Source organism: Nyctibius grandis, chromosome 3 (genome assembly GCF_013368605.1).
Source record: "Nyctibius grandis isolate bNycGra1 chromosome 3, bNycGra1.pri, whole genome shotgun sequence".
In the NCBI taxonomy this organism is placed as follows: Eukaryota; Metazoa; Chordata; class Aves; order Nyctibiiformes; family Nyctibiidae; genus Nyctibius; species Nyctibius grandis.
The window spans coordinates 3,238,004-3,262,399 of NC_090660.1; the positions used below are offsets into that span (position 1 = coordinate 3,238,004).

Consider the following 24,396-nt stretch of genomic DNA (forward strand, 5'->3'; position numbering starts at 1 on the left):
CATTTTTACTAATTATTAGGATTCCAATGGGAATAGCACTGGCCACAGGATAATGCTTTTGAAAATCCTGTTTTAAATTCTGGTCTTTTGTATTCACAAATACCCAGTCAGAATAATACTTACTCGTATATTCTGTTATTTCTAATTGAAAGTTTGAGAAACACCTTTTTTACTTTAATAATAATAATCATCATCATGTCAATTTGTTATATAATACCTTTCATCTGAAGAACTCAAAGTCACTTACAAAAATCATCTAATTTCCAGACTAATGACCTCTTCTGACTAATTGGAGCATAGTTGAGAACTCTTTCATCTACTTCTGAAGTAAAGCTCAGCTGCCGTACATGGCAATTTAGAAAAAAAGAGAGGCAAAGAGTATTAGTGTAGTTGAAAGTAGAATGAATTTCCAAGAATCATATGGTGTGGTTGTTGGTAACCTTTCCAAAAAGTACTGTCACTTAAAAAACAGCTGGACAGAGATTCAGTTTAAGCTCTGATCTGACAGACACACAAGTTCCAGCAGAACATGACCACTGAAGGCCGTGAAGATGGACTGGTTCATCACTGGGTTAGTTAGAAAAGCCACCCACTGAATGATCTTAAGTTCTGTCTTCCTGTATGTGTTGGTGATGGCTTCATACAACCAAATTGCTAGCCATGAGCTAGACTAAAACTTCGGAAGTATTTGAAAAATTTCCCCTCTCCACAGAACTGAGAGCTTTAAGTTGCTTTTTAGAATGCCAAAGTAGTTATAAGTACGAAAAGAGAATGCAAAAGCCAAGACAAGAAGTGTGATGTGTTACTATAATGGGAGAAGTGATAATCACAGAGTCACAGAATGTTAGGGATTGGAAGGGACCTCGAAAGATCATCTAGTCCAATCCCCTGCTGGAGCAGGATTACCTAGATCATGTCACACAGGAACGTGTCTAGGCGGGTTTTGAATGTCTCCAGAGAAGGAGACTCCACAACCTCTCTGGGCAGCCTGTGCCAGTGTTCAGTTACCCCCACTGTAAAGAAGTTTTTCCTCATATTTATGTGGAACCTCCTGTGTTCCAGCTTGCACCCATTGCCCCTTGTCCTGTCAAGGGATGTCACTGAGAAGAGCCTGGCTCCATCCTCATGACACTTGCCCTTTACATATTTATAAACATTAATGAGGTCACCCCTCAGTCTCCTCTTCTCTAAGCTAAAGAGACCCAGCTCCCTCAGCCTCTCCTCATAAGGGAGATGTTCCACTCCCTTAATCATCTTCGTGGCTCTGCTCTGGACTCTCTCTAGCAGTTCCCTGTCCTTCTTGAACTGAGGGGCCCAGAACTGGACACAATATTCCAGACGCAGCCTCACCAGGGCAGAGTAGAGGGGGAGGAGAACCTCTCTTGACCTACTAACCACACCCCTTCTAATACACCCCAGGATACCATTGGCCTTCTTGGTGTTTGACATGTATCACAATATTCCAAGGAGGAGGTTCAAAATCTAGAGACATAAAAACATTGTAAGAAAGCCAGTTGCTGCATAAATACACAGAAAGCAATGACTTGACATTCTCACAATTCCCATGATCATCTGTGCAAAACAGCTTCTCAGCTAAAGACATATCTTATATCCCCAGATGGAGTTGGTGAGTGTTAGGCTATGCTCCTGTCAACCTAAGCTGTCCAGTTATGGAGGCATATATGCAGCATAGCCACTAAAAGCCCTGATGATGAACCTTTCTGATGTCTTGTACTGGGTTTATTTTTAAAAAACAATGTAGCCCTTTGTTACTGGTGCCAACCCAAATCTCTATCAGGGTCCCACTCAGTACTAGTGTCAGTTATTGGCTGTTGCTGCCTTAAAAGAAGCTGTTGCAATCATGTCCTCTGCATTTTTTTCTAGCATACTACCATCCTGAATACAAGCCAATTCCCTAAAAGCACAGGAAAGCCTGCTGTCTATTAATACTTGTATTCAGAATCCACACTGACAGCATCTAGAGTCACCTCCTCATTCTTGGATACAAACACTAAGCCACAGAATTTTCCCTGTTTGTGTATTTGTGGGAATTGTTACATGAGTTTGAAATCAAAGACAAATACTGAGAAATTCTGCAGCAGAAGAATTGCACTCTTCTCTTCTACTGTTAGAAACCCTGTATAAGCAATCTTTCTCCAGTGATGGTCAAGGGCACAGATACATATAAGCCTGCAGCCGTGGCTTGCATCTTCTGGACTGGCTGGGTTGTTCTCACAAGTCTGGAAAAGAAGGTGTGATGATCATGTTATGCTGCTGTCATACGGCCCTGGTTCCATGGCTGGCTTGGGGCCAGGCTGTCCCTGAGCATAAATCAAAGCACCAGCACAGGTGGACTAATTTTTGCCAGCTAACTTGCATCCATAAGGTATTGTTCTAATAACACAGGTTTTCTGGAGGAGGGTAGCACTTGATCTGCACCCTGTTCTCATTAAGAACAAGCCTATTTTGAAAGATCAGGAGAGGGACGATTAAGAATTACAAAAATTATTATAGCATCTTTGTGAAACCTAATATTTTTCGAACCATCGAGGAAGACTCAGAAGGACGGAGTTGCTCTGTTTCATTAGAAGAAGGGATCGCAGTCTGGTTTGATTTTATTTGACTTGATAAGTGACTGAGTTGACTGAACTCTGATTTCTGAATCTTTGAGAAGGAGACATTAGAAGGGAAAGGCATCTGGTAATTTTTACACAGCAGCCAAGGCCAAGTAATTGGGTTACACGCTCCACTTATAAGAGTCATCATGCTGAATATTCAGCATTAGCCTACAATTAGTTATTGTCTTTCCTGACACACCATACAGTTGAATTTTTGAGGTGCTTTGATCTCCTCACTGAGGTCAGAGTGGGCACCATATACAAGAGCATTTACTGATTTCTTATTCTTGAGAGTAGTGCATTTCACTGTGAAATTTCCTCTGCAACAGTTAGTATTACAGTAAGGATGAGCAGGAGATCCTCCACCATTCATCCAAAATACCATTTCAGGATGCCTGTGCTGTTGGTTGTCATCTGCCACTGAGTTGCATTGCTTTACTTGTATTGTGTTTTGATTCTAGGAGTACCGTAGTTCTTGTTCTCCTGGTGTTCTGCATATGCTTCCTAGTGGCTTGTATTATGTACCTACATGTCACACGAGTACAAGTAAGTGATTTAAGATTTTACAACTGTTCTTCCTTCATTTGTCCTTTGGAATGTGAAGCCATCAGGGTGTGCTTCACAGATTCATAGAGCCTGAAATCTATGTGCTTTTCAAGTTCATTGCTAAGTAATGTATTAGGCACTTCAAAAACAAAGGTGGTTCACCTGAAAGTAGACATTTTACATGAGTAATCGTTACAGCAGTGTAGCATTCAGTGCCATTAATGGTATGCTTTTGGTCTTTTTTTGCTACATCTTCCCTGAACACCTACCACTAGCTGTTGAATCATTCCAGTGTTCAGATAAACTGCTGCTTTAACCTGACTTTTTCTCCTTTCTGATGTGGAACACACTAGTTCTCCCTTCCATTCTGAGTGGTATCTGGATGTAAAGTCCTGCTAACTTCCCCTCTGTTTTCAAAACTTCTCCTGCCAAAGCAGCAGCTGTTTTGATGGTAAAGCACAATGTTTTGCACATGCAACCCTTGGCCTTTGCAAGACCTTTAGTAATGATTAATTCTCCTGCATTGCATTTTCACAACAGTAATGATGCAGAAGGACAGTTGGTTGTTGTAGGCGAGAACTAGGTCTGCCAGATCAGAATAAAGCATCTACAGACTAATTTTCTGATGAAAGAAATCCATAGTGGCTTAATCTAAATTTAGTCTTTTCAGACAAACATCAGGAGAAAACACCTACACAGTTAATCAGCTTTGCTGATTAGCACACACTAATTTTTAGTTAAGAAAAAATGCCCTTGGGCAGGAGGAAAGTAATTGTTTTCATGGAAACATAAATAGTATATTAGCAGAGTATCTGGCACAGAGCAGATCTTTATTTATAAAGTTACACTATTATTTGGGAGTAATTTTGATGATCTCTTTTGTTTCATAAAGGCACAGCAGTTTATTATCATCTGTTCTTCTGTCTATGGATGGTAGAAACACAGATGAAGTTTGTAGGAAATTGCTCCTCTTTATGCCATTTCCCTGGGGCTAGTGCAAACTTAATGTTTGTTCCAGCTGTTTTGACAGTCAACAGAATTTGAATTTATTCTAGCTTCCTCTAGAGATTCAGTACCTTACAGGATCAAATCCAGCATTAGAAAATGAAAGAAATAGAAAAACTCAGAATATCTCAGTTTGAAATTTTGTGGTGAAAATTTGTCTTATATAATAAATAAAAGATATTGGATATGCTATGCATAATGAATATAGAATTATAAACCAGTCATTCTCCTATTTTAATCAGTCTTCTGGCACTTATTGGCTATTTTGCACTGGACAAGTGACTCAACTTCTCCATGCTTCAACGTCAGATGCCTCACTCATAAACCCATTATATTTTACTGTACAGGTAAAATGCTAGGTACAAGTTACCTAGCATTTTGGGGATCTGACAGTACTTGTTTAGTTAATAAACTTTTACAAACAAAAGAAAATAAAGAAAACAAAGCCCAAAATGCTGTGCTATCATAAAAGTGTAGATGCAATCTTAGAAAGACCAAAAGTCCGAAGTATAAATCTTTTAAGTGTCAATCAGAGTTTTAATTCAGACATGTCTCATACCTTACGTTTCAAAGGTTTATTTTCCCTTTTTAATCTAATAGCCTGGCATGTCAACATTTAGAATACGTACAAAAAAAAAAAAACCCACAGAAAAAACACACATAAAAAAAAGTCTGTGCAATGTGTCAGGACACATTGTCTTTGAATCTGCATTTTGCTTTGTCACTATTAACCATGCAGCATTATCTTCGAACTATGGGGATTCTCTCTTTAACAAGCAGTAGATAACTTATTTGGTTGCAAACTGACTTAATGGAATATATATATATATTTCCTTCAAACAAAATTATTATTTTCTATTTTATTTATATGGATAAAAACACACCCGTTCCACCTCATGTGTGCGTAGGATTTTGGTCTAGTTGGGTGGACAACTTGGTGGGTAAAAAAACCATCTGGATGATCACATTCAGAGCATAGCAGTTTATGGTCGTACTCTACCTGGAAGCCAGTAATAAGTGTGGTACCACAGGAGTTTATCCTGGGACCTGTCCTGTTAAGCATTTTTATCAATGACCCGGAGAAGGACATGGAGTATACTCATGTCAAGTTTTCAGGTGAGTCCCGTTTCGGGGTGACAACCAACGGGAATGGCAGGATGACACCCCCAACACTGGCAGGATGACCATTGAGGGGGACCTAGATAGGTTGGCAGAATCGGCCAACAGGAATCTTACAAAATACAGCATGGATAAATGCTAAGTCCAGGCCCTGAGAAGGAAGAATCCCCTGCAATGACATAGGCTGGGGACTGATCAGCTCTGCAGAAATGGCCCTGGGGTTAAGGCAAACAGTACTTTTGGGCCCCTTGAGGTCCCTTCCAACCTGAACTGCATGATAATGATGAATAAATGCAGAAATAGTCTGTCTCTTTTTTCATAGTGTAATTTTGGACGCTGCTACATCCCCTCCCTTGAGACAAAACTTTTCAATGTGAGATTCTTACAATTTGAGGCTTTTGTTCTACAATATGCTCACTGTTTTATTAAAGGTGATATACCTCTGGTATCCCAATATATTTTACTGATGCTGACTAATAGTTAAACCGGTTTCTGGTGTAGCCAATTAACTCAGGTCCATAATATGCTCATATAAATCTACTATTGATATTACATTGGTTGTTCCCCACCTACATTTACATGGACTTAATCCATAATGAAGCCAGAATGTATTTGCAGATCCCACATGGTTTTTATTTTTTCTGTAATTGCTGTATTCTCATGTTTCACAGCCCAGATGAAGTTGATTCACCTATAACTATCTCAAACTTTTAATTCATGGTCACACATACAGGGGAAATGTCTCTGCATATGTGAAAGGAAGGGGAGGAGTTTCAATACATGATTTCTATTGTGCCAAGGCCACAGAAGCCCCTCTCTATGGGTACTTTGCTGCCTGCTGGAAGCTATGATTTTGATGTTGATGATACCCATGAAGTGAACAGCTTTTCTTCAGGACTGGTGACTTTCATCCAAAAATTAGGTGTTTGCTTGCTCCGTTTGATCATAAGTCAAATCCTGCCTGATAAGTCTGAGCCCCCTCCTTTTAAGGGACACAGGATTGTTCCCCCCTTTAAATCTGATTGTTTCCTGGAGTTGATTCTTGCCCCTTGAAGTCACTGGAAGAAGTCCTGTGGTCTGAAAGACGTATCGTGGATCCAGTAGATGATAGATGCCCCAAACATTCTTAATGCAAGGGGAAAAGAAGGAAAGCAGCTTTCCCTGAAACCAGAGTGGATCAGTATGACTGGAACAAGCATAAGTACTAGACCCTGACAGACTTATCCTTCTTCTCTCACCTTCTGTCACTGGCTTCATATATGCTCACAGCAGCAAGCACTTCACACTTCACAGTGATGGAATCAGGGTAAAAATGGAGATGAGCAAGGGATTCACAAGAGTCCATTCCACTAGAGGTTTTTGTTCTCTGCTGCTCTTTCTGCTCTGACAAATTCAATGTTTTCAATGAGCCCTGATAATTAAAACTACCCTGGCATTTAACATGACTGTTATAGCAGAAGACACAAATACCACTCCAAAATTCTACGCTACTACAGTATATTCTTTTGGATCACTATTTGTAGCTGATAATTTGCAAGGGAAAAGATGCTTTGGGTATTTTCCCCATCGGAACAAAATCAAATGCCATCCTAATTTATTATTTGCATTATAAGCAGACATCCTACTAACCTTTCAAAGAGTTTTAATTATAGTGAGAAATAATGTATAGTAATAATAATTTTACATTTATTACCCCCAAAAATGCAACTACCATTAAAACACATGTAGACAATAATAACTGCATGCTTGTTTCATAATTTGCAGTGCAGGCAAGATTTCCATATCCCTTATGCACTTCTTTTTATAGACTACTAAAAAATAACAACCCCTCTTTAAAAAATATTTTTAAATCTTTATCTATAAATCTTTTTTTTTTCTTCCTTAGTGTTTTCCAGGGTGCCTGACAATACAAATTCGTACCATTTTGTGTATTTTTATTGTGATCTTAATATACTCCGTGGCTCAAGGATGTGTGGTGAGTAATTAAATCAAGTATCACGTAATTTAGCATTCTGGTTAAAGAGCAACCTGGTATGGATCCGTTAAACTCATACCATATTCTCATCTGGTGAATTCCTACTCTTTTTATTATTCATACTTGCAGAGCATGTTTCTTCAGAATTAAAGCCCTTTGCTATAATTTGAACTTTTACTGCCCTGAGTCAGGGTGTTGAATTAGGAATGGCAAAGCTATTAGCAAATTACAGAGATAATACCTAGTCAACGCTGATAGAAATTTTATATCAAACTTTAGTATCACACAGTCTACTAATGTCATGTACTTTATGGGAGAACTATTTTTAAATGTTCAACCTGCTTACTAGTTCAATGGCTAATATTTTGTGACAGACAAGGCATGGTGTCAAACATTACTTATTTCTGTGTGGTAACTTCTAGAACATATTTCTGTGTAATAACAGGAGGATATTTTTAATCCAGGCAGATCAGAAAAGATGAGACCTTTAAATATGGACAGTATTGTGTAATGGGAAGAGGTGCTTACATTGTGCTACTTACATGATCCATTCACATCTAATGTCTAGGAAGCTTCTCTTGTATGAAATGAGCTTGCTCAGTACTTCTGAAAATTGAGCTTCTTTTACTGTAGATTAGCAGCTAGTTCTACATGGTGGACTTGAATGTCAAATGGGATTTAAACTTCCACCTAAGTATTTGGCATTTAGTTGCCTTGTCAAATTCCTAGCACTCAACTTCAGCATTTTGGCTGCTAATGCTAATGAATTAAACATGTTAGGGTACCCAAAGGAAAGAATCCACACAAAAACACAACTGGAAATACTGAGAAGGCAGATGTCTCCAATCATGCCTCTCTGCAGGATTTAGGCAATGTGTTCTGACCAACAGGAAGACAGTGATTTCATGAGCAGTTCACAGTGCTGAGATGCCATGCCCCTTACTTCGTATATTCACTCATCCCTGGACCTGCCCTGAGAACATCTACCAAGCTGATCGCCATGAACTGAATGGGCAGAAGATCCCTTGTTTGTGAATTACTTTGACCAAATGAAACAAGCACCATTATTGCCACTTAAAGATGGTGAAAATGAGAAACAGACATCATAAGGCCTAAGGCAACATTGAACATCAGTGGAAGAAAGCAGATTATAATTCAGAAGTTCTGGCCTTGAATAAGGCAGTGATCATTCAGTTACAACTTAGAATAGGTCACAAATATAACTTTATCCTTTATTGAAGCAAAAATAGCCTGTAACCATTGAAATGCTTGGGAGAAACGTTTAATCAGTAGAAATTATTAGTTCCTGCAAGATAATGCCTCTAGAATTCTCAGCTAGCAGAGGAGCTAGGTGTTGAGGTTTCATCTTAGTTGTAGAGCAGATGGTGTTTTCCTGGATGGATTGCACATCATTTATGAAGCCCTCATGCGTGCCTATGTTTTCCAATGAGTTTAGTACAAACAGCATTTTTAAGGATATTGAATAAAATCACATTAAATGGATTTTTCACTTCACTCTTTCTCATCTCATTTCATAATGTTAGCCATTATGAGTTTAACTCACATTTTATCTGTTTATGTCTCATCTTTTCAAATAACTACAACCCCCTGTAAAATCATAGAATCACAGAATGGTTTTGGTTGGAAGGGTCCTTAAAGATCATCTAGTTCCAAGCCCCCTGCCACGTGCAGGGACACCTTTCCTCTAGACCAGGTTGCTCAAAGCCCCATCCAACCTGGCCTTAAACACTGCCAGGGAGGGGACATCCACAACATTTCTGGGCAACCTGGGCCAGTGTCTCACCACCCTCACGGTAAAGAATTTCTTACTAATATCTAATCTAAATCTACCCTCTTTCTGTTTAAAACCATTGCCTCTTGTCCTGTCACTACATGCCCTTGTAAAAAGCCCCTCTCCAGCTTTCCTGTAGGCCCCCTTCAGGTACTGGAAGGCTGCTGTAAGGTTTCCCCGGAGCCTTGTCTTCTCCAGGCTGAACAGCCCCAACTCTCTCAGCCTGTCTTCATAGGAGAGGTGCTCCATCCCTCTGATCATCTTCGTGGCCCTCCTCTGGACTCGTTCCAACAGCTCCATGTACTTCTTATGTTGGGGCCCCAGAGCTGGACACAGTACTCCAGGTGGAGTCTCACAAGAGCGGAGTAGAGGGAGGCCACCTCCCTCGACCCACTGGCCACGCTGCTTGTGATGCAGCCCAGGATACGGTTGGCTTTCTGGGCTGCAAGCGCACACTGCCAGCTCATGTTGAGCTTCTCATCCACCATCACCCCCAAGTCCTTCTCCTCAGGGCTGCTCTCAATCCACTCTCCGCCCAGCCTGTATTTGTGCTTGGGATTGCCCCGACCCACGGGCAGGACTTTTCACTTGGCCTTCTTGAACTTCATGTGGTTTGCATGAGCCCATCTCTCAAACCTGTCAAGGTTCCTCTGGATGGCATCCCTTCCCTTCAACGTGCTGACTGCACCAAACAGCTTGGTGTCATCAGCAAACTTGCTGAGGGCACACTTAATCCCACTGTCCATGTCATAGACAAAGATGTTAAACAGGACCGGTCCCAATACCGACCCCTGAGGAACGCCACTCATCACTGGTCTCCACTTGGACATCGAGCCGTTGACCGTAACTCTTTGAGTGCTACCATCCAGCCGATTCCTTATCCACCGAGTGGTCCATCCGTCGAGTCCATGTCTCTCCAATTTAGAGACAAAGGTGTTGTGCGGGCAGTGTCAAATGCTTTGCACAAGTCCAGGTAGACAACATCAGTTGCTCTTCCTCTATCCACCAGAGCTGTAACCCTGTCATAGAAGGCCACCAAATTTGCCAGGCATGATTTGCCCTTACTGAAGCCATGTTGGCTGTCACCAATCACCTCCTTATTTTCCATGTGCCTTAGCATAGTTTTTAGGAGGATCTGCTCCATGATCTTGTTGGGCACAGAGGTGAGACTGACTGGCCTGTAGTTCCCTGGGTCTTCCTTTTTTCCCCTCTTGAAGATGGGGTTATGTTTCCCCTTTTCCAGCCGGTGGGGACTTCACCAGACTGCCACAACTTCTCAAAAATGATGGATAGTGGCTTAGCAACTTTATCTGCCAGTTCCCTCAGGACCCATCACACTACCATCCCACTCTCCCCATTTATGCTAACTCTTACCCTCTGCCTTTGTAAGGGGTGAAGGTTGGAGTGCAATTAAAACTGGAGCTCTAGAGACTTGCACCATTTGCCAGAAATTCCTCCCTTCCTTGGGTAACAGCTCTGAGATATGTACATGACATTGCCTTTGGAAGAAGCAGGTTAAATTTCCTCCAATTTCCCATAGGAAATGCACTAAAACATTTTTTTATTCCATTCCAAGGAAATGGAACTCCTTGGATAAATGAAAGAGCAGGGATAATTAAAGATGAGGCCTTGTATTTGAATCATATGTGAGAGGTGAAGTAGTTCTGAGTGGAGAAAATACATTATTCGTGTTTAGCTTGTCAGTCAAAGATTAAAATATGTTTTATTTTATATTTGATTAATTGAAATCAATACAATTTTCATAGTCAATAAAACAAAGACATTTCTTTCTGTGCTCCGTGCAAGAACCTTTCTCACCTGCATGACCACATAAAATGTTTACTGAAGTTCCTTAATTTTGCAGGAATATGTTGGCTTGAGAATCTCTTGTTTTGTCACCACTGAGAGGGAAACTATTCAACTAAGCCCAGACTTTAATTAGTTGGCCTTGCTGGCATCTAATGAACAAGGAGTCTCTCCCACCTAAAACTGAGAAAAGCATTACAGGAAAAGGGGAGAGATTTTATTAGAGCAGTTGAGCTGGATGGGAAGTCCACAGCCATATTTTCCAAATTAGAAACAAACTACGGCCAGCCCCTATAGCAGCTGCATTTTTGTTTATTTCATATTTAACTTTCTCCCCTTCTCGCCTCTCCTGTCTTTTCCAGGTTGGCTGTATGCCTTGGGTTTGGAATACCAATTCCAGCAGTTCAATAGTTATCATTTCTCCTGGTGGAATAAATAAAACAATGAATGAACTTCCATGTGACACAGCCCACTACGCTTTCCTTTCCTGTGTAGTGGGGACTCTCACCTTGGCAATATTTCTACGTGTATCTTCCTTGCCAAAAATGATTCTCCTGCTTTTTGTTACAATTTTGTACATAGTTATTCTGGAACTCAGTGGTTACAGAAGAGCAGTGGGGTAGGTATCTTGCAAAGTTAAAGCAATGGATGTTTCTGTGTAGATAGTCACGACATTGACTACTCATCCGTGAATTGTCCTCTAGCATTCAATGCTGCTTAGGGCTATACACTCAGTACAGCATAGCCATATATAATATATATATATATATAAGATACTTAAGCCATCCTCTCCCCAGCAAATTGTAGGATCTAGTAATATCCATCAACAGGAGATCAGCTTTTGGGAACTAGCAACTGTTGCCCCATTATTCTGTAGTTTTATGCTAACATACCTCAGCTGAACACACTGCAGTCTGATTGTAATAAGAAATAGAAAAACACTGTCAAAAACTCCACTGCCATATTTCAACCAATTCCAATTTCATTTAAGCTTTTGAGTGTTTTTATATTCCCTAATTAAAAGCATGCACACACATTACAATAATGTATAGCATTATAAAATCCTCAAGAAGTTGAATGTTGGTGCGATGCAGTGATCAGATTTGCTGTCACCCATCTCCCTGCCTGTATGAACCTCTTCAGAAAAGGCTAGTGATTAGGGAGTACCCACATGTTGTAAACTGAAGATCTGATATTAAATATATGCAGTGTTATGTATTAGAAAACCGGGAATAACTCATTTATTTTCCTTTTATTTTTAAGGGGTGGTTCCTTTTATATGCGTGGCTATGAACCAATACTGGCCATTTTGCTATTTTCTTGTGCTTTGGCACTGCATTCCAGACAGGTGGACTTGAAGCTGCGTCTGGACTACCTCTGGGCTGTGCAGGTAAGTCATAGGACTTTTCTTTCTAGTATCCATGCACACAAAATGATGTCTGATTTCTAGAACTGGCTTGCAAATACTTTCAGAATGAATTAGTTGGACTAAGACAATTCCAAAATTTTTCATATCTGTTGAGGTTTACAGAGGAAAATTATTAGAGCTTTCTTTCAACAGGCCTATAAAATTAATTTTCTCTGAAGAATTGATTTGTTTGTTTGTAGTTGTTCCATAACAGTACATCACTAATGAAGTAATATATTTACATCTAAGGTGAATTATGAATAGAGAGAATTTCAAACGACAGAAATTGACTGTTAGCAATATAAACTTGAGATAAATTAAAATCCATGGAGATTTTTTCCTCTTATAATACAAAAAGCAGTGCAAATAAGTTGATGTTCAGGTAAAGTGAAAAGAAGTAAATAAAACTGATAAAAGGAAATACTTATACCCATATCATGCAATGAAACTATGGAACTCCTTCCCGAAGGAAGATCAGAAGTTTATTTAGATACCAAGTGCATGGACTTTTTTTTTGAAAATATATTTCCTAACTATCATAACCACAGCAAAACCTACAGAAATTACATTAGCTATAAGCAGGAGCATCAGGAAATGTCTACCTCCTGTCACACCTCTCAGCAGTCCTTTTCCCACCTCCAAAGTGTTTCACACTGGCCCCTGAGGGAAGGAGAAAGTTGAAGAAGACGCAAGTTTGTTTTCATGGAATTTGGAAGTTGCCTTTCTGATAAATCTTACACTCTTGCAGTTCACAGAGGTCGCATCCTGTCCTCACCTACACCCTGTTAACTGTGTTGTTAAGAGGACTGTATAGATTTTCGCAGTGCTTGCTTTTATGTGTAAGATCAAGACTGGAACACATGGATTAAACACATCCCTGACTCTACTGTGTTACCTTGAATGGTGAAATCAGGAATGACTAAGCTCTATTATCTCCTACTCTTAAAGTTTTTCAGCCGAACAGTTAAGCTCTTTTGGGATTTTTTATTTGTCTTGATGTCCAAGAGCATGCCCACCTCCTTTATGATTTAAGTTTGTTTTGTTCTATAATTTTTGTGGACTCTGTGCTGTTTAACTGAATCAACAACGCGTGATCACTTAATTTAATTTTTGACCCATGACCTGCAGTATTGATGTGTGCTGTGCCTGTCAGCCTCAGAAGTTTGTTTTGGACAAACTGGTAATATTTTCCGCTTGCTGTGGTGCCAAATAGATTGGCACATGGTGGAGGTATGTGAGTGCGGTGTGGTCCATGAATACGAGACCTTCTGTATGTTATTCCTAGCCATGAAATCTTCCTCCTGGCAAGCAGGAAGATACTGGTTTGCTATCCTGTGGCCTTTCAACAGGTCAAGAGTGAGTTCCAGCATCTTAAATGCTTTTCAGCATTCCAGCTACTATGACTTGCATGGTGAATTGTGCATCCCTAAGATGCTTAAAGATTCTTAGCTTTAAGTTGGCTTTTAATTAACAGTCAATTAGTTTTCAAAATTCACGTACAGGAATGCTAGCCTGCTGAAAGACAAGAACTGGACAATAGTGAAGGAAGAAATATAAACTTTTTGTGTTTGCTTGGGGCCAGGTTTTACAGAAATACCTAGTCCTCTGCCACTATTGTTAAAACCATTGTGCACTTACTCCAAAGGACAATAAGGGGAGTTAAGACATATGGATGCCTATCAAATTTCAGTAATGTCCAGCAGCACCTTCAGGTACCATTTCAAAAAGTGCTTTTCATCTGAGAAGATCAAATGCCATTTTCAGATCTTTTCAATTGCAAATCAGGTACTTATGTGGTACCTCCTTGTCTGTGAGATTTGCATGATAATAATCAGAAAGGAAAAAAAAATCAGTGTAGGTCGAAAATTCAGAAATTAGGGTTCAACATAACTACTATTCTTTGAAATCAGTATTCTGGGTAGGTGCTTGGCCTCTCTGATGATCTGGGCATATACCCATGTTCTTCTTGATTCCACATGGAAGATCTGTTCCCTGTAGAACAAACAACATGTTGTAAGGAATGTTGTCCTGGTTTCCACTTGTGTATTGGTTGTAAATGATACTGAATACAAGGGCTGATTAACATAACATGCAGAAGTATGGTCATGATGGATGTTACAGAAGTGCTTATTGTGCTTACTTATTCAAATGGATAAGTAAAAAAAACCATTATCTTTCTTAGGCTCTTTGGCATAGTAAAAATCTGAGTATTAAAAGCTCTGGGAAGACTGCTGGTTGGAAATATCTATATATTAAAACTGCCTTTGAATAATTAGCAAACTCCAAGCTACTAATTGTTTAACCATCTTTAAGAGGCAACAAGGGTAAAAACCACCTTCTCTAGTGACAGTTTTCTCTAGCTGCTGGACTGCAGGAGCCGTGTATATGGTTAAACAACATTCTTGGCCGTGTTTCTCTACAGCCACAGTATTACTTACCACTGAACTGTTACCGAAAAAGAGTAACCAAGAAAACTCTCCAAACCAAATTATAGTTTAGAAAGCCGACATTGGTTTATTGCAGCGCTGGGTGCATGGGGGATATCTCCTCCTATCATGCACACCTAAGAACAAAAGCTTGCTCCTTATGTACACAATTCCAAGAAAAAAACCCACCCAATTAAAAAAACAACTTATACATAACACGTTATGTAATGCATTACGTAATGTCTTTGCGCATGCGTACTAAATTGGGGAAGGGGTCTTGGGTGGTCTCTGGGGGTTGCTGGTGGTCCCAGTCCCCCTTTAATTGTGCTTCTGCGCAAGCGTAGTTGAGGCCTTCTTGTTTACAAGTACATGTGTTCCCAAGAAGAAGATATCGTTTTGGACTTATCTCTCCTCTGACACAAGATTTTATGAATCAAGTTAATTTAGACATCACAAAGTTGTTCTTTACAGTTTTGTTTTGTCTTTTGGCCTTATATAATTAGCAGAGACCTTTGTTTTTCTAAGACTAAGTGTAAACAGCATGAATCTTTGTTTACTAGAACCTTGTTATCAATCCCATAAACAAACTCTATCTACAAAACGTGTAGTTTACTTCAGAACCTATTATTATTCTCTATTATTCTAGCTAAAAGGAAAATTATTGACAGGAAAGTTTGTTCTGTATAAAGGTAACACTGAGCAAGCCTTTAGAGCCTACTCTGAGGCCTACTCTTGCTAAACCATTGCTAAACCTGAGGCCTACTCTTGGTAAACCATTGCTAACTCTGAGGCCTACTCTTGCTAAACTGTTGCTAAATTGAACCATCTGGTATCAGAACCATGTTGGCGTAACATAGTTAACATTCTGGGTAGCAGAAGTTTTAGAGAGACCATTGACTTAGTGCACAGGGACTGTGGAGATTTTATTGTTTTACAGAGTGAGTGTGCTGGTTCATTTGTGCAAACACTGAGTTGCATGAACCACTGCTAGAGCTGGAGACTCACAGCCACTGCTGTGTGAAAGATGTGCCAACATGGTACAACACGTATTTTTAGGAAGCTTCTCAGTTGTTAGCTTACAACTGGGAGAATTTCAGACTCGAGGGCTATTCTGGAAGTTGTAAGCACTTTGTCTGCATACTTTTAGTAAGGGTCATTGTGGGGCTAATCCTGTAAAAATGTTCTCAGATGGATAAAACCATTTGTGGCATAAGCTGCAATAAAAAGGATTTCGTAGATATTTTCATTTACTTAATCATGAACAACAGAGAGTCTAGTACTAACTAAATAATGTTTTAAACACTGAAAGTATCCTGCAATTAATACCGTTATTAATAAGAATATATAGATAGATGCTCAGTTACCTATGATAAGGTCTGAGGAAAACCCATTTCCATAGATTTTGTCTGCCACATCAGGAAAAAAAATGTGTTTTGAGGAAAAGCAGATTTCAAACAAGAAAAACTGATTTAGAAAAATGATGCAGTTTCACGAAAAGCTAATCTAATTTCCATGCATCTAGGTTATGTAACAAGAACAGAGATAATACAGTATGATTTATGTACATCGTGTGGAAAAAATAGATTTTTTTCTGATTGATGATAAGTTGTTAAAACATTTATATTTGGTCACATGTAAATGGTGTTTTAGGTTCTTGTTGATTTTGCTAGGTTTTTTTTCTGTGCCAAATTTAACATTTCTGAATATCACAGTATTTCCAGAAAATATCTGTTAGAGTTTTTTTTTTTCTTAACAGGCAGTGGGAGGAGAATTTCATTTTCTACATAACATTGTTGACTAACTCTGTGTGCCTCATACGACAATAACTGTGAATAGCAAATATAGGAGCATTTTACTTATTTGTGACTGATAATCACTTTTGCTTATGCAAATTATTCAACAAAACTGGGGGGGGGGGGAAAGGACCAATAAATACAAGCAATAAATTTATGAAGAAGCTAAAACTGCCAAAAAAATAGAGTTACTCACTCACCCATGGTTTCTCAGGGGAGGAAAATAAGAATAATACAATGATATGACTGTTGCATTTTTAGGGAATACTAGAATATCATTCAGCTGTCTTTTCTAATCCGTGACACTTGTAAGAAATATGTCTTTTACAGTCGGCAGGCAAGACTTCCCAGGTGTGCTTGCACCTCCTGTTAAAAATCTGGCCCTGTAGCAGCAGCGTGATGGGTCTCTTCCCTGTGGTTTTAGTGCCACCTTCAGGTACAAAGATGATGTTTTTGGGGTGCCCGGCTTATTCTTCGCTGTAGCTTGAAACAGTGGCTTTTCATGGGATAACTCTTCAGTCAGTAACATTGCTACAGTATTTTTGTGCTTATTAAACAGTCACCTGATGGCTCAGGTGATACAACAGCTCAGACCACTTCCTGAACAGAGGATGTGCAACCAGTTACCAGTATTGTAAAAACTGGCATCCTGGCCTCTATTAGGAATAGTGTAGCCAGCCGGTCTGGGGAAGTGATCGTCCCTCTGTACTCGGCACTGGTGAGGCCGCACCTTGAATCCTGTGTCCAGTTCTGGGCCCCGCACTTCAAGAAAGATGTTGAGGTGTTGGAGCGAGTCCAGAGGAGGGCGACCAAGCTGGTGAAGGGTCTGGAGGGTCTGACCTACAAGGAACGGCTGAGGGAGCTGGGGGTGTTTAGCCTGGAGAAGAGGAGGCTCAGAGGTGACCTTAGTGCAGTCTACAACTACCTGAAGGGAGGTTGTAGTGGGGTGGGACTCAGCCTCTTCTCCCGGGCAACTAGCGATAGGACAAGAGGACACAGCCTCAAGCTTCGCCAGGGGAGGTTCAGGTTGGACATTAGAAAGAATTTCTTTTCAGAAAGGGTCATTAGCCATTGGAAGGGGCTGCCCAGGGAGGTGGTGGAGTCACCATCTCTGGATGTGTTTAAGAAAAGACTGGATATGGCACTTAGTGCCATGGTCTAGTTGACAGGGTGGTGTCAGGGCAACGGTTGGACTCGATGATCCCAGAGGTCTCTTCCAACCTGGTTGATTCTGTGATTCTGTGAACTGTGGGATGCTGTGTAACTTCGTAAAATGCAATAGCTGTTAATTACATGGATGTCAAAAAGCCATAGTACCAAAGAACATTTTAAATATTTTCACCAGATCCGAAGCAAAAACAAAGCGTGCTTTTAAATACTGCAGCTCTGCAAGTACAGTTAAGTTCTGCAAAATGACCTAGCTGCCACGACTACCAAACAGGTATAACCAAAAGCAGAATGTGAAAAATTATGTTGCTCATGCCTACGTATTTCTTTCTTGTTTTTTTTCACAATAATCTGCCTTGTTTTTTGAGCCAGCAGCTATTGCATAAATCTCATTGTGGCAGCTTTGCTTAATTAACCAATAGGAATAGGGGCAACTAGATGAAGGGTTGGATGCTATTCAGGTGTCTGGATAATATTTCCACCAGGAATGTAAATACCTGTGATCTGTGCTATTTTAATCTTCTTTCTGCAGCCCCAAGTGCTCCTTCTCCCTTCTCAGTGTCTGTTTTGCCTGGGAAAGGGTGATGCCTACACATCCTTTTATATCAGCTGCTCAAAGAGTAGGCACTAGAAGTTCATGAGTCACAAGTAGGAAAGATAGTTTTCATTGCATTCTGCTGAAGGGCAGAAAGCAGAAAGCTGGAAGAAGGTCCAGAAAATATCAGTAATCAGTTTACTTCCCTCCCCATAGAGCCATGTGTTGGGATAATTTTAGAGTCCTCACTGCTAAACATGACCAAGTCTTTTTACACCTCACCTTCACTCCTTATCTTCCCTTGCAAGAGACACAAGGAGATCTTTCCTCATGCAGCTATGCAAGCTGTCTGCGCAGGGTGAGAGGATGGATACTCAAACTCTGTGCAGTAGCAGCAGAGAAGGTACACTTCAGTTCATATTCCTAGTGGATCATTTTAATAAAGGCAGGATGTTACACATTTGGTATGTATAGATGGTGTAAGTGCAGTCTATGCAGAGACTCCGGCTAGGGTACCAGCAACAATATAGTAGTATTAATCCAGTGTGTGGTCTGAGCTGATACACCTTGCTTTTCAACACAACTAAGTAGCTCAGAAGGAGTGCTATGCTAATTCCATGGATGTTCTGCTTCCAGATCTGGGGCTAGGTCAGGCAGAGCTAACACAGCTCTTCATGGCACTGCATTGACCCACGTAGGCATTGCCAGTGCAAATGTCTCCCTGAACCACAGACAGAGAGTGCACTGTGCTCTCCCTTTGGCTGGGAAGTGCCTGACCTGAAGTAGGCCGGGCACAAAAAGCTAAGAGCACATGAGCTACATTCCCCTTGTTCCGCTGTTTGCATAATTTGTCTTCATTTAAGGTTTGCTACCATTACCCACCATGGTGTTATTCAAGGGCCTTCCATGACCTTAGTGCCTTTCATGTCATTGCTGGCGACTGAACCTTTTCAGAGTCAAAAGTGTAGTTAACAGTTTTGCATCCAAAGAAGGTAGGAGAGGCTTGCTAGGTGTGTTGAAAATGTGGCATTTTACTGTGTTTCTCAGTAATGGTGACACCCTTGATACCTTTCCCTGCTCTTAGAGGATTTTGCCACCCCTTCAGTCATGACTGCTGGTTTGGTTTGAGTTACTAGCTCTTCACTCAAGAGCTCAGTTCTCAGGTTCTTAGTCATGGCTGTGGTCCCATGATTGTGAACACTGTCACACTCATACCTGAACACACACAGCAGTGTCATTGGCATTTCTCTCCCAGTAGTTTCATGACCGTATTGAAGCGCGACAGAAAAGAGGAGAAAAGCCATCACATGCCTTAAAGTTCCGTCTGAAGGAAACAACCAGAAAACCAAGAGACTAGAGTGTCCTTTCTCATTTATTTTATGTTGGTATCTTAGTATTGTCTTTTATTTATGTGCGTCAAAGACTGAACAGAAGTCCAGCAACATGACCAAGGTCACAAGGGTCTGCTTCAGTGCTGCCAGCTTTGTCCTTGTGCTGTGGCTTGCTCTGAAACCTTTGTTATGAATCATACACAATGGTAGGAAACACTACATATTGCTGAAGAACCTTCTCAATCATGTCTTCCAAAATGAATGCTTTGGTTCATGACTAGAACCACATTTCCAGATCAGAAATGAACAGCAGCCACCAGTGATTGAGCAACATCACTATCCATGCAATGCGTCAACGTGATTACTCCACTTACCTATCCCTGCTTGATTACTTTGACTTGTCCAGAGATCTCTATGCCCTGACCCAAAGGTGTATTGTTCTTTGGGCTGCTATTATGCCCCATATTGTATTGGGAGCTTAACTGAGAACCTTAAACATTCCTAGGAAGAAAGTAACAAAAAAGTTTGTATTAAAAAAAAAAATAGAGGAATGGATAAGTAAGCCCAAATGGATTTTTTATTCAGAGCATGAATTCAGTTTGCAAATCTCTTTGCTGTCATCAGAGTAAAATTTCCCATATTCCAGTATGATGTAAAAATGGAGTTGTAAGCTTGGTTTGGATTTTCAGCTGGAAAAAGCTGTTTATTTTTACTATTAGAACATTTAAATTCCAACAGTCAGACTAAATGCAAGAGGCCGTTACATTCTGTATAAACGTTCTATATAAACACCTGTTTATAGAATCTATATTATTTTATAAACAGGTGTTTATAGACAACAATAAGTCAGAGGCAGAGTGATACCACCAAAACAGGGGAAGCATATTTTAAGAAAACAGCATATGAAATTTATACAGTAAAAAAAAGTGTCTGGAAAACAGCTCACAAACAGGAAATAGATACTTGCTTAGAATAAAAAATTCAGATATATTTCTTGCAGAGCTTAACTGCTATTTAATGTTTACTAATATTTCACCTCTGGAATAAATTCTGATTCTTATTGCACAAATTAGAAGAGGAGCTGTGAACTTATTTCAAAAGGGAATGATTCATGAAGAAGTTATGTTTGTAAAACCAGTTCTCTTTCAGCATTCTTTCTACTTGTAAAGAAATTTAATACAGAAGTAAACTGTGAGGCAAAGAGGACTCTGTGATGAGAATAAAAAGGTTGTTTCCTAAGTTTTGTCATGAAAAACAAAAATTAGCTTTCTGAAAAAAATCACATGACAAAAATATTGTAAGACTATCAAAGGCAAAAGGTGGCTGTTTTTTTTCCTACTTAGAAATGAATAGTGAGAGAAGTATGTGGACTTTGTAATAGATCAGGATAGCAAATTCTAGATACAAAAGAGACACCAACAAAGATTAGAGCAGATTCTTCAGTGGTTTACATGACTGTAGTTTCTCAACAATGCCTGAGAATTTGGCCTTCCAGTCTTCTGCTGACCGTCCAGTCTTCTGCTGACCGTAACTAGATAAACAAAGTCATACTGGGATCATGGCAAAAGATTTGTGTTACAGTCCTATGAGTGTGATTGAAAAGCAAAGAATAATCTGTGATTTCTATGAGATTAATTATGTGGTACTAATCAAATATTTTCTAATTGAAATCAGAATGTAGGACCAAAAGTCAGTGTAACAACAAGGAGCAAATCCCAGAGAAGTAATTTTGGAGAAGAGTCTACTAAGGACTAGACGGGCATTCGCAAACCTAGGAATCCCAAATGAGATCTCTAGATATTCAGTATTTTTCCAATTTTTAGAATTGTTTCCCAGTGCATGACTCCCACTAACTCCTGTGAGTCAAGATACTTTTAATAAGATACCAGTATCTTGGGTTAAGGACCTCAGCTGTGTTAACTCCAAGCACTCTTTCTGACTGCTGTCATTCATATGAATGATGGAATTTCTGTTGCTGTTGTAATTAAAACCAACTCTAGAAATGCTAATTATTTTTTATATTAAATTTTTTTTTATTGTATACCATACTTAAGGATTTTAAATATTAAAACTTTTTTCTCTGTTGAAGTTACTGTCTTACCAGATCTGTTGCCATCTTCCTGCAAAATGACATTAAGTTTGCTTTAAATCCTGGTGATTCTCCAGGCTTCTCTTTTTTGAAAGGTGGATCAAATACTGCTGTCACTGTCTCCACCTGCCTGGGAAGTAATTGGCCTCTAAGGCCGATGTGATTTAAATGGGATTATTCTAGCTTGTTACTCTGTAAAAATATCAAGGGCCTATTTAAAAGAACAGAGAACTACAGGAGGTATCAATACACTTCGCTGATCAAGCCCTGAAAGTAGTCATCAGCCCAGAGACTTTGGCTTGAATTACTAAGGGCTTAAAGGGATTTTGCCCCAGTGTAAAAGCATGGTGTAGGAGAACTGTTCCTACTCTACTTTGCAGGCATTTTTTTGCTCAGTTTAATTTCAAAGGATGAATTAATAGAAGCTATTTGATGGCTTCAGCTAATTTTTTTTTGCTTTTTGGAAAGGTTTTTCTTTTCCTCTATCCCCACAGGCAGAAGAAGAGAGAGATGATATGGAGAGAGTCAAGCTGGATAATAAAAGAATTCTCTTCAACCTGTTGCCAGCACATGTTGCACAGCACTTTCTTATGTCTAACCCGAGAAATATGGTAAACCAAGATAAAATTTAAATACATGGTGGTGTTGTATGGGTGTGACCCTGTGTAGCGTAGGTCACCTTTCAACTGTGTGTTTTCAAGAAATGCTTGGACTTATAAAATTTCATTCATGTTAAAAGGAATAGTTGTGCAAAAACTTGTGTTCCAGAATTAGATTGGGATTATTTCTTTTGCTGTAGTGTCCTCCTTCTCTGAAGAATTTTAATAAAAAGCAAGATAAGGGAACGTCATGTCATTCAGTGTCAATGCAGCCAAGTGTCTGCATGCAAATCACTAACTTTTTTTCGATCAATTTAGAATATTGGGATTTATCACAATATCTCATGAGCACGGTTTGGTTTTGAATGGTGAAGTGTGTGAACTGCCAGACCCTTCCATATGAACCAATTCTCCAAATTCTTAAGCAGAAAGCTTACCATACAGAACAGCATTATATTCTTAATGTTGAATATAGGACTCTCAAACTCAGGGAATGACACGAATGAGCTAGGCTGGGTTTGAGCTGCAGGGTAAAATTGTTCCTCCTCCTGTTTTAGTTATAAAACAAAATTGAGAAAATGCAATTATATTTCTTATACAATAAAAGTTCTACAACTGTTAAGACTTTCTACAAAATTTTTACTCACTGCTTCCATGTCTAAACAGAGAAAAAGACTAAGTTGTTTTAAATGGGTTTAATAGCTCAGGTGTTAATTTTCTTTTGTGTTTTTGAGTGGAGAGATCTTTCAGCATTTTTGTAATAAGGCTGGCTTTCTCTCTGCCAAAAATAATGGATTTTGTCCTAGCTATTGCTTAGCAGTAGAATAGATATCATAATGATGATTCCTGGTTTAGATTAATCTTCTGAAGTAAAAATTGTATCTGCTCATGAACCGCAGGACCTTTATTACCAGTCATATTCACAAGTGGGAGTGATGTTTGCTTCCATCCCAAATTTCAATGATTTCTACATCGAATTGGATGGCAATAATATGGGAGTGGAATGTTTACGCCTGTTAAATGAAATTATTGCTGATTTTGATGAGGTAAGGTCTAAACACTTTTATTTTTTGACCATATCAGTTCTACCAAATTACTATCAACAGAGATTATCTGTAGCAACTCAGCGTATCTTGAACTGCCTAATAAAACAGTATTGCAAACTTCCTATCTAATTGTAGTTGGTATCCTCCGGGCTTCTGCAAAGTGCTCAGTTTGTACTTTTAGGCACATGAGTCTGACCTCAAATTCCTCTAATATAGAAAGAGTATTAAAATGCGAGTTAATGGTAGTTTTTTCAATTACCTCAAAGTGGGCAAGCCTCAACTTACCAAAAATAATATGGTTTAATCAACTTGCACATATTATCTGATAACTATGGTTACTTGTCTAAAATATTATGTAATATTTAACAGTTTTATGTTTTAAACAAAGCTTATGGACAAAGAATATTATAAGGACATAGAAAAGATCAAGACAATTGGAAGTACATATATGGCAGCTGTGGGACTTGTACCTACTTCGGGAACTAAGGTAAGAAGATTTTACATGATGGTCATTTGTGGAGGAACCGTTCTCCTTCAATTTCCAGAGGAATATCAGAAACACAACTAAGTCTATGTGGTTACAGATAACTTGTTTTACTTCTTCACAACAACTTAAATCTGAAATTCAAAGAACAACTGTAGCCTGAAAAGAAAAATTGCTATCCTAGCAGTTGCTCATGTGGCTTCATTTGGGATTTCATTGCAGCTCTGGATTCTCTGCAAATTGGCATATAAAGCTCCTAAACCAGGTATCTTAGATGACCTTGTAGGATGCAGGAAAGGGGAGACTCTAGGTGTAATGAATTGCTGCAAAACTAACACAAGAATATTAAAATGTGATTTTTTTTTTCTTTTTTATATTGAAATCTGTGTGCAACCTACAGTCAAAACAAACAGCCCCTCCCAACCCCCCTCATGGACGGGAACTTGGTTCTAGGTACATTGCTGCGCTTTACCCTGGTCCCTCCAAATCAGTTCTTCTTTGTCTCTACTGCTAGCATTCTTTTTTCCCCTTTGATTACTCAGCAATAAAAAAAGCCAAAGTCATTTCAGACCCACTAGTTCTGGGGCACAGTTCTTCTGTATCCTCATTACTACTCCTGAATGTGTTTCTCATCTTAAGTTTGTGTCTTGGGACAGA

At 39.4% G+C, this 24,396-nt stretch overlaps 1 protein-coding gene across 1 annotated transcript in view; it reads left to right on the forward strand.

Annotated features, from left to right (window-relative positions):
- ADCY1 (adenylate cyclase 1) overlaps positions 1 to 24,396 on the forward strand; it is a 156,819-nt gene that overhangs the window by 124,689 nt on the left and 7,734 nt on the right. Inside the window, exons 11-17 of the mRNA XM_068396464.1 lie at positions 3,080 to 3,164; positions 7,174 to 7,263; positions 11,224 to 11,480; positions 12,125 to 12,251; positions 22,105 to 22,221; positions 23,109 to 23,255; positions 23,644 to 23,742. Coding sequence (XP_068252565.1) covers positions 3,080 to 3,164; positions 7,174 to 7,263; positions 11,224 to 11,480; positions 12,125 to 12,251; positions 22,105 to 22,221; positions 23,109 to 23,255; positions 23,644 to 23,742 — 922 coding nt within the window. The remainder of the gene's footprint in view (positions 1 to 3,079; positions 3,165 to 7,173; positions 7,264 to 11,223; positions 11,481 to 12,124; positions 12,252 to 22,104; positions 22,222 to 23,108; positions 23,256 to 23,643; positions 23,743 to 24,396) is intronic.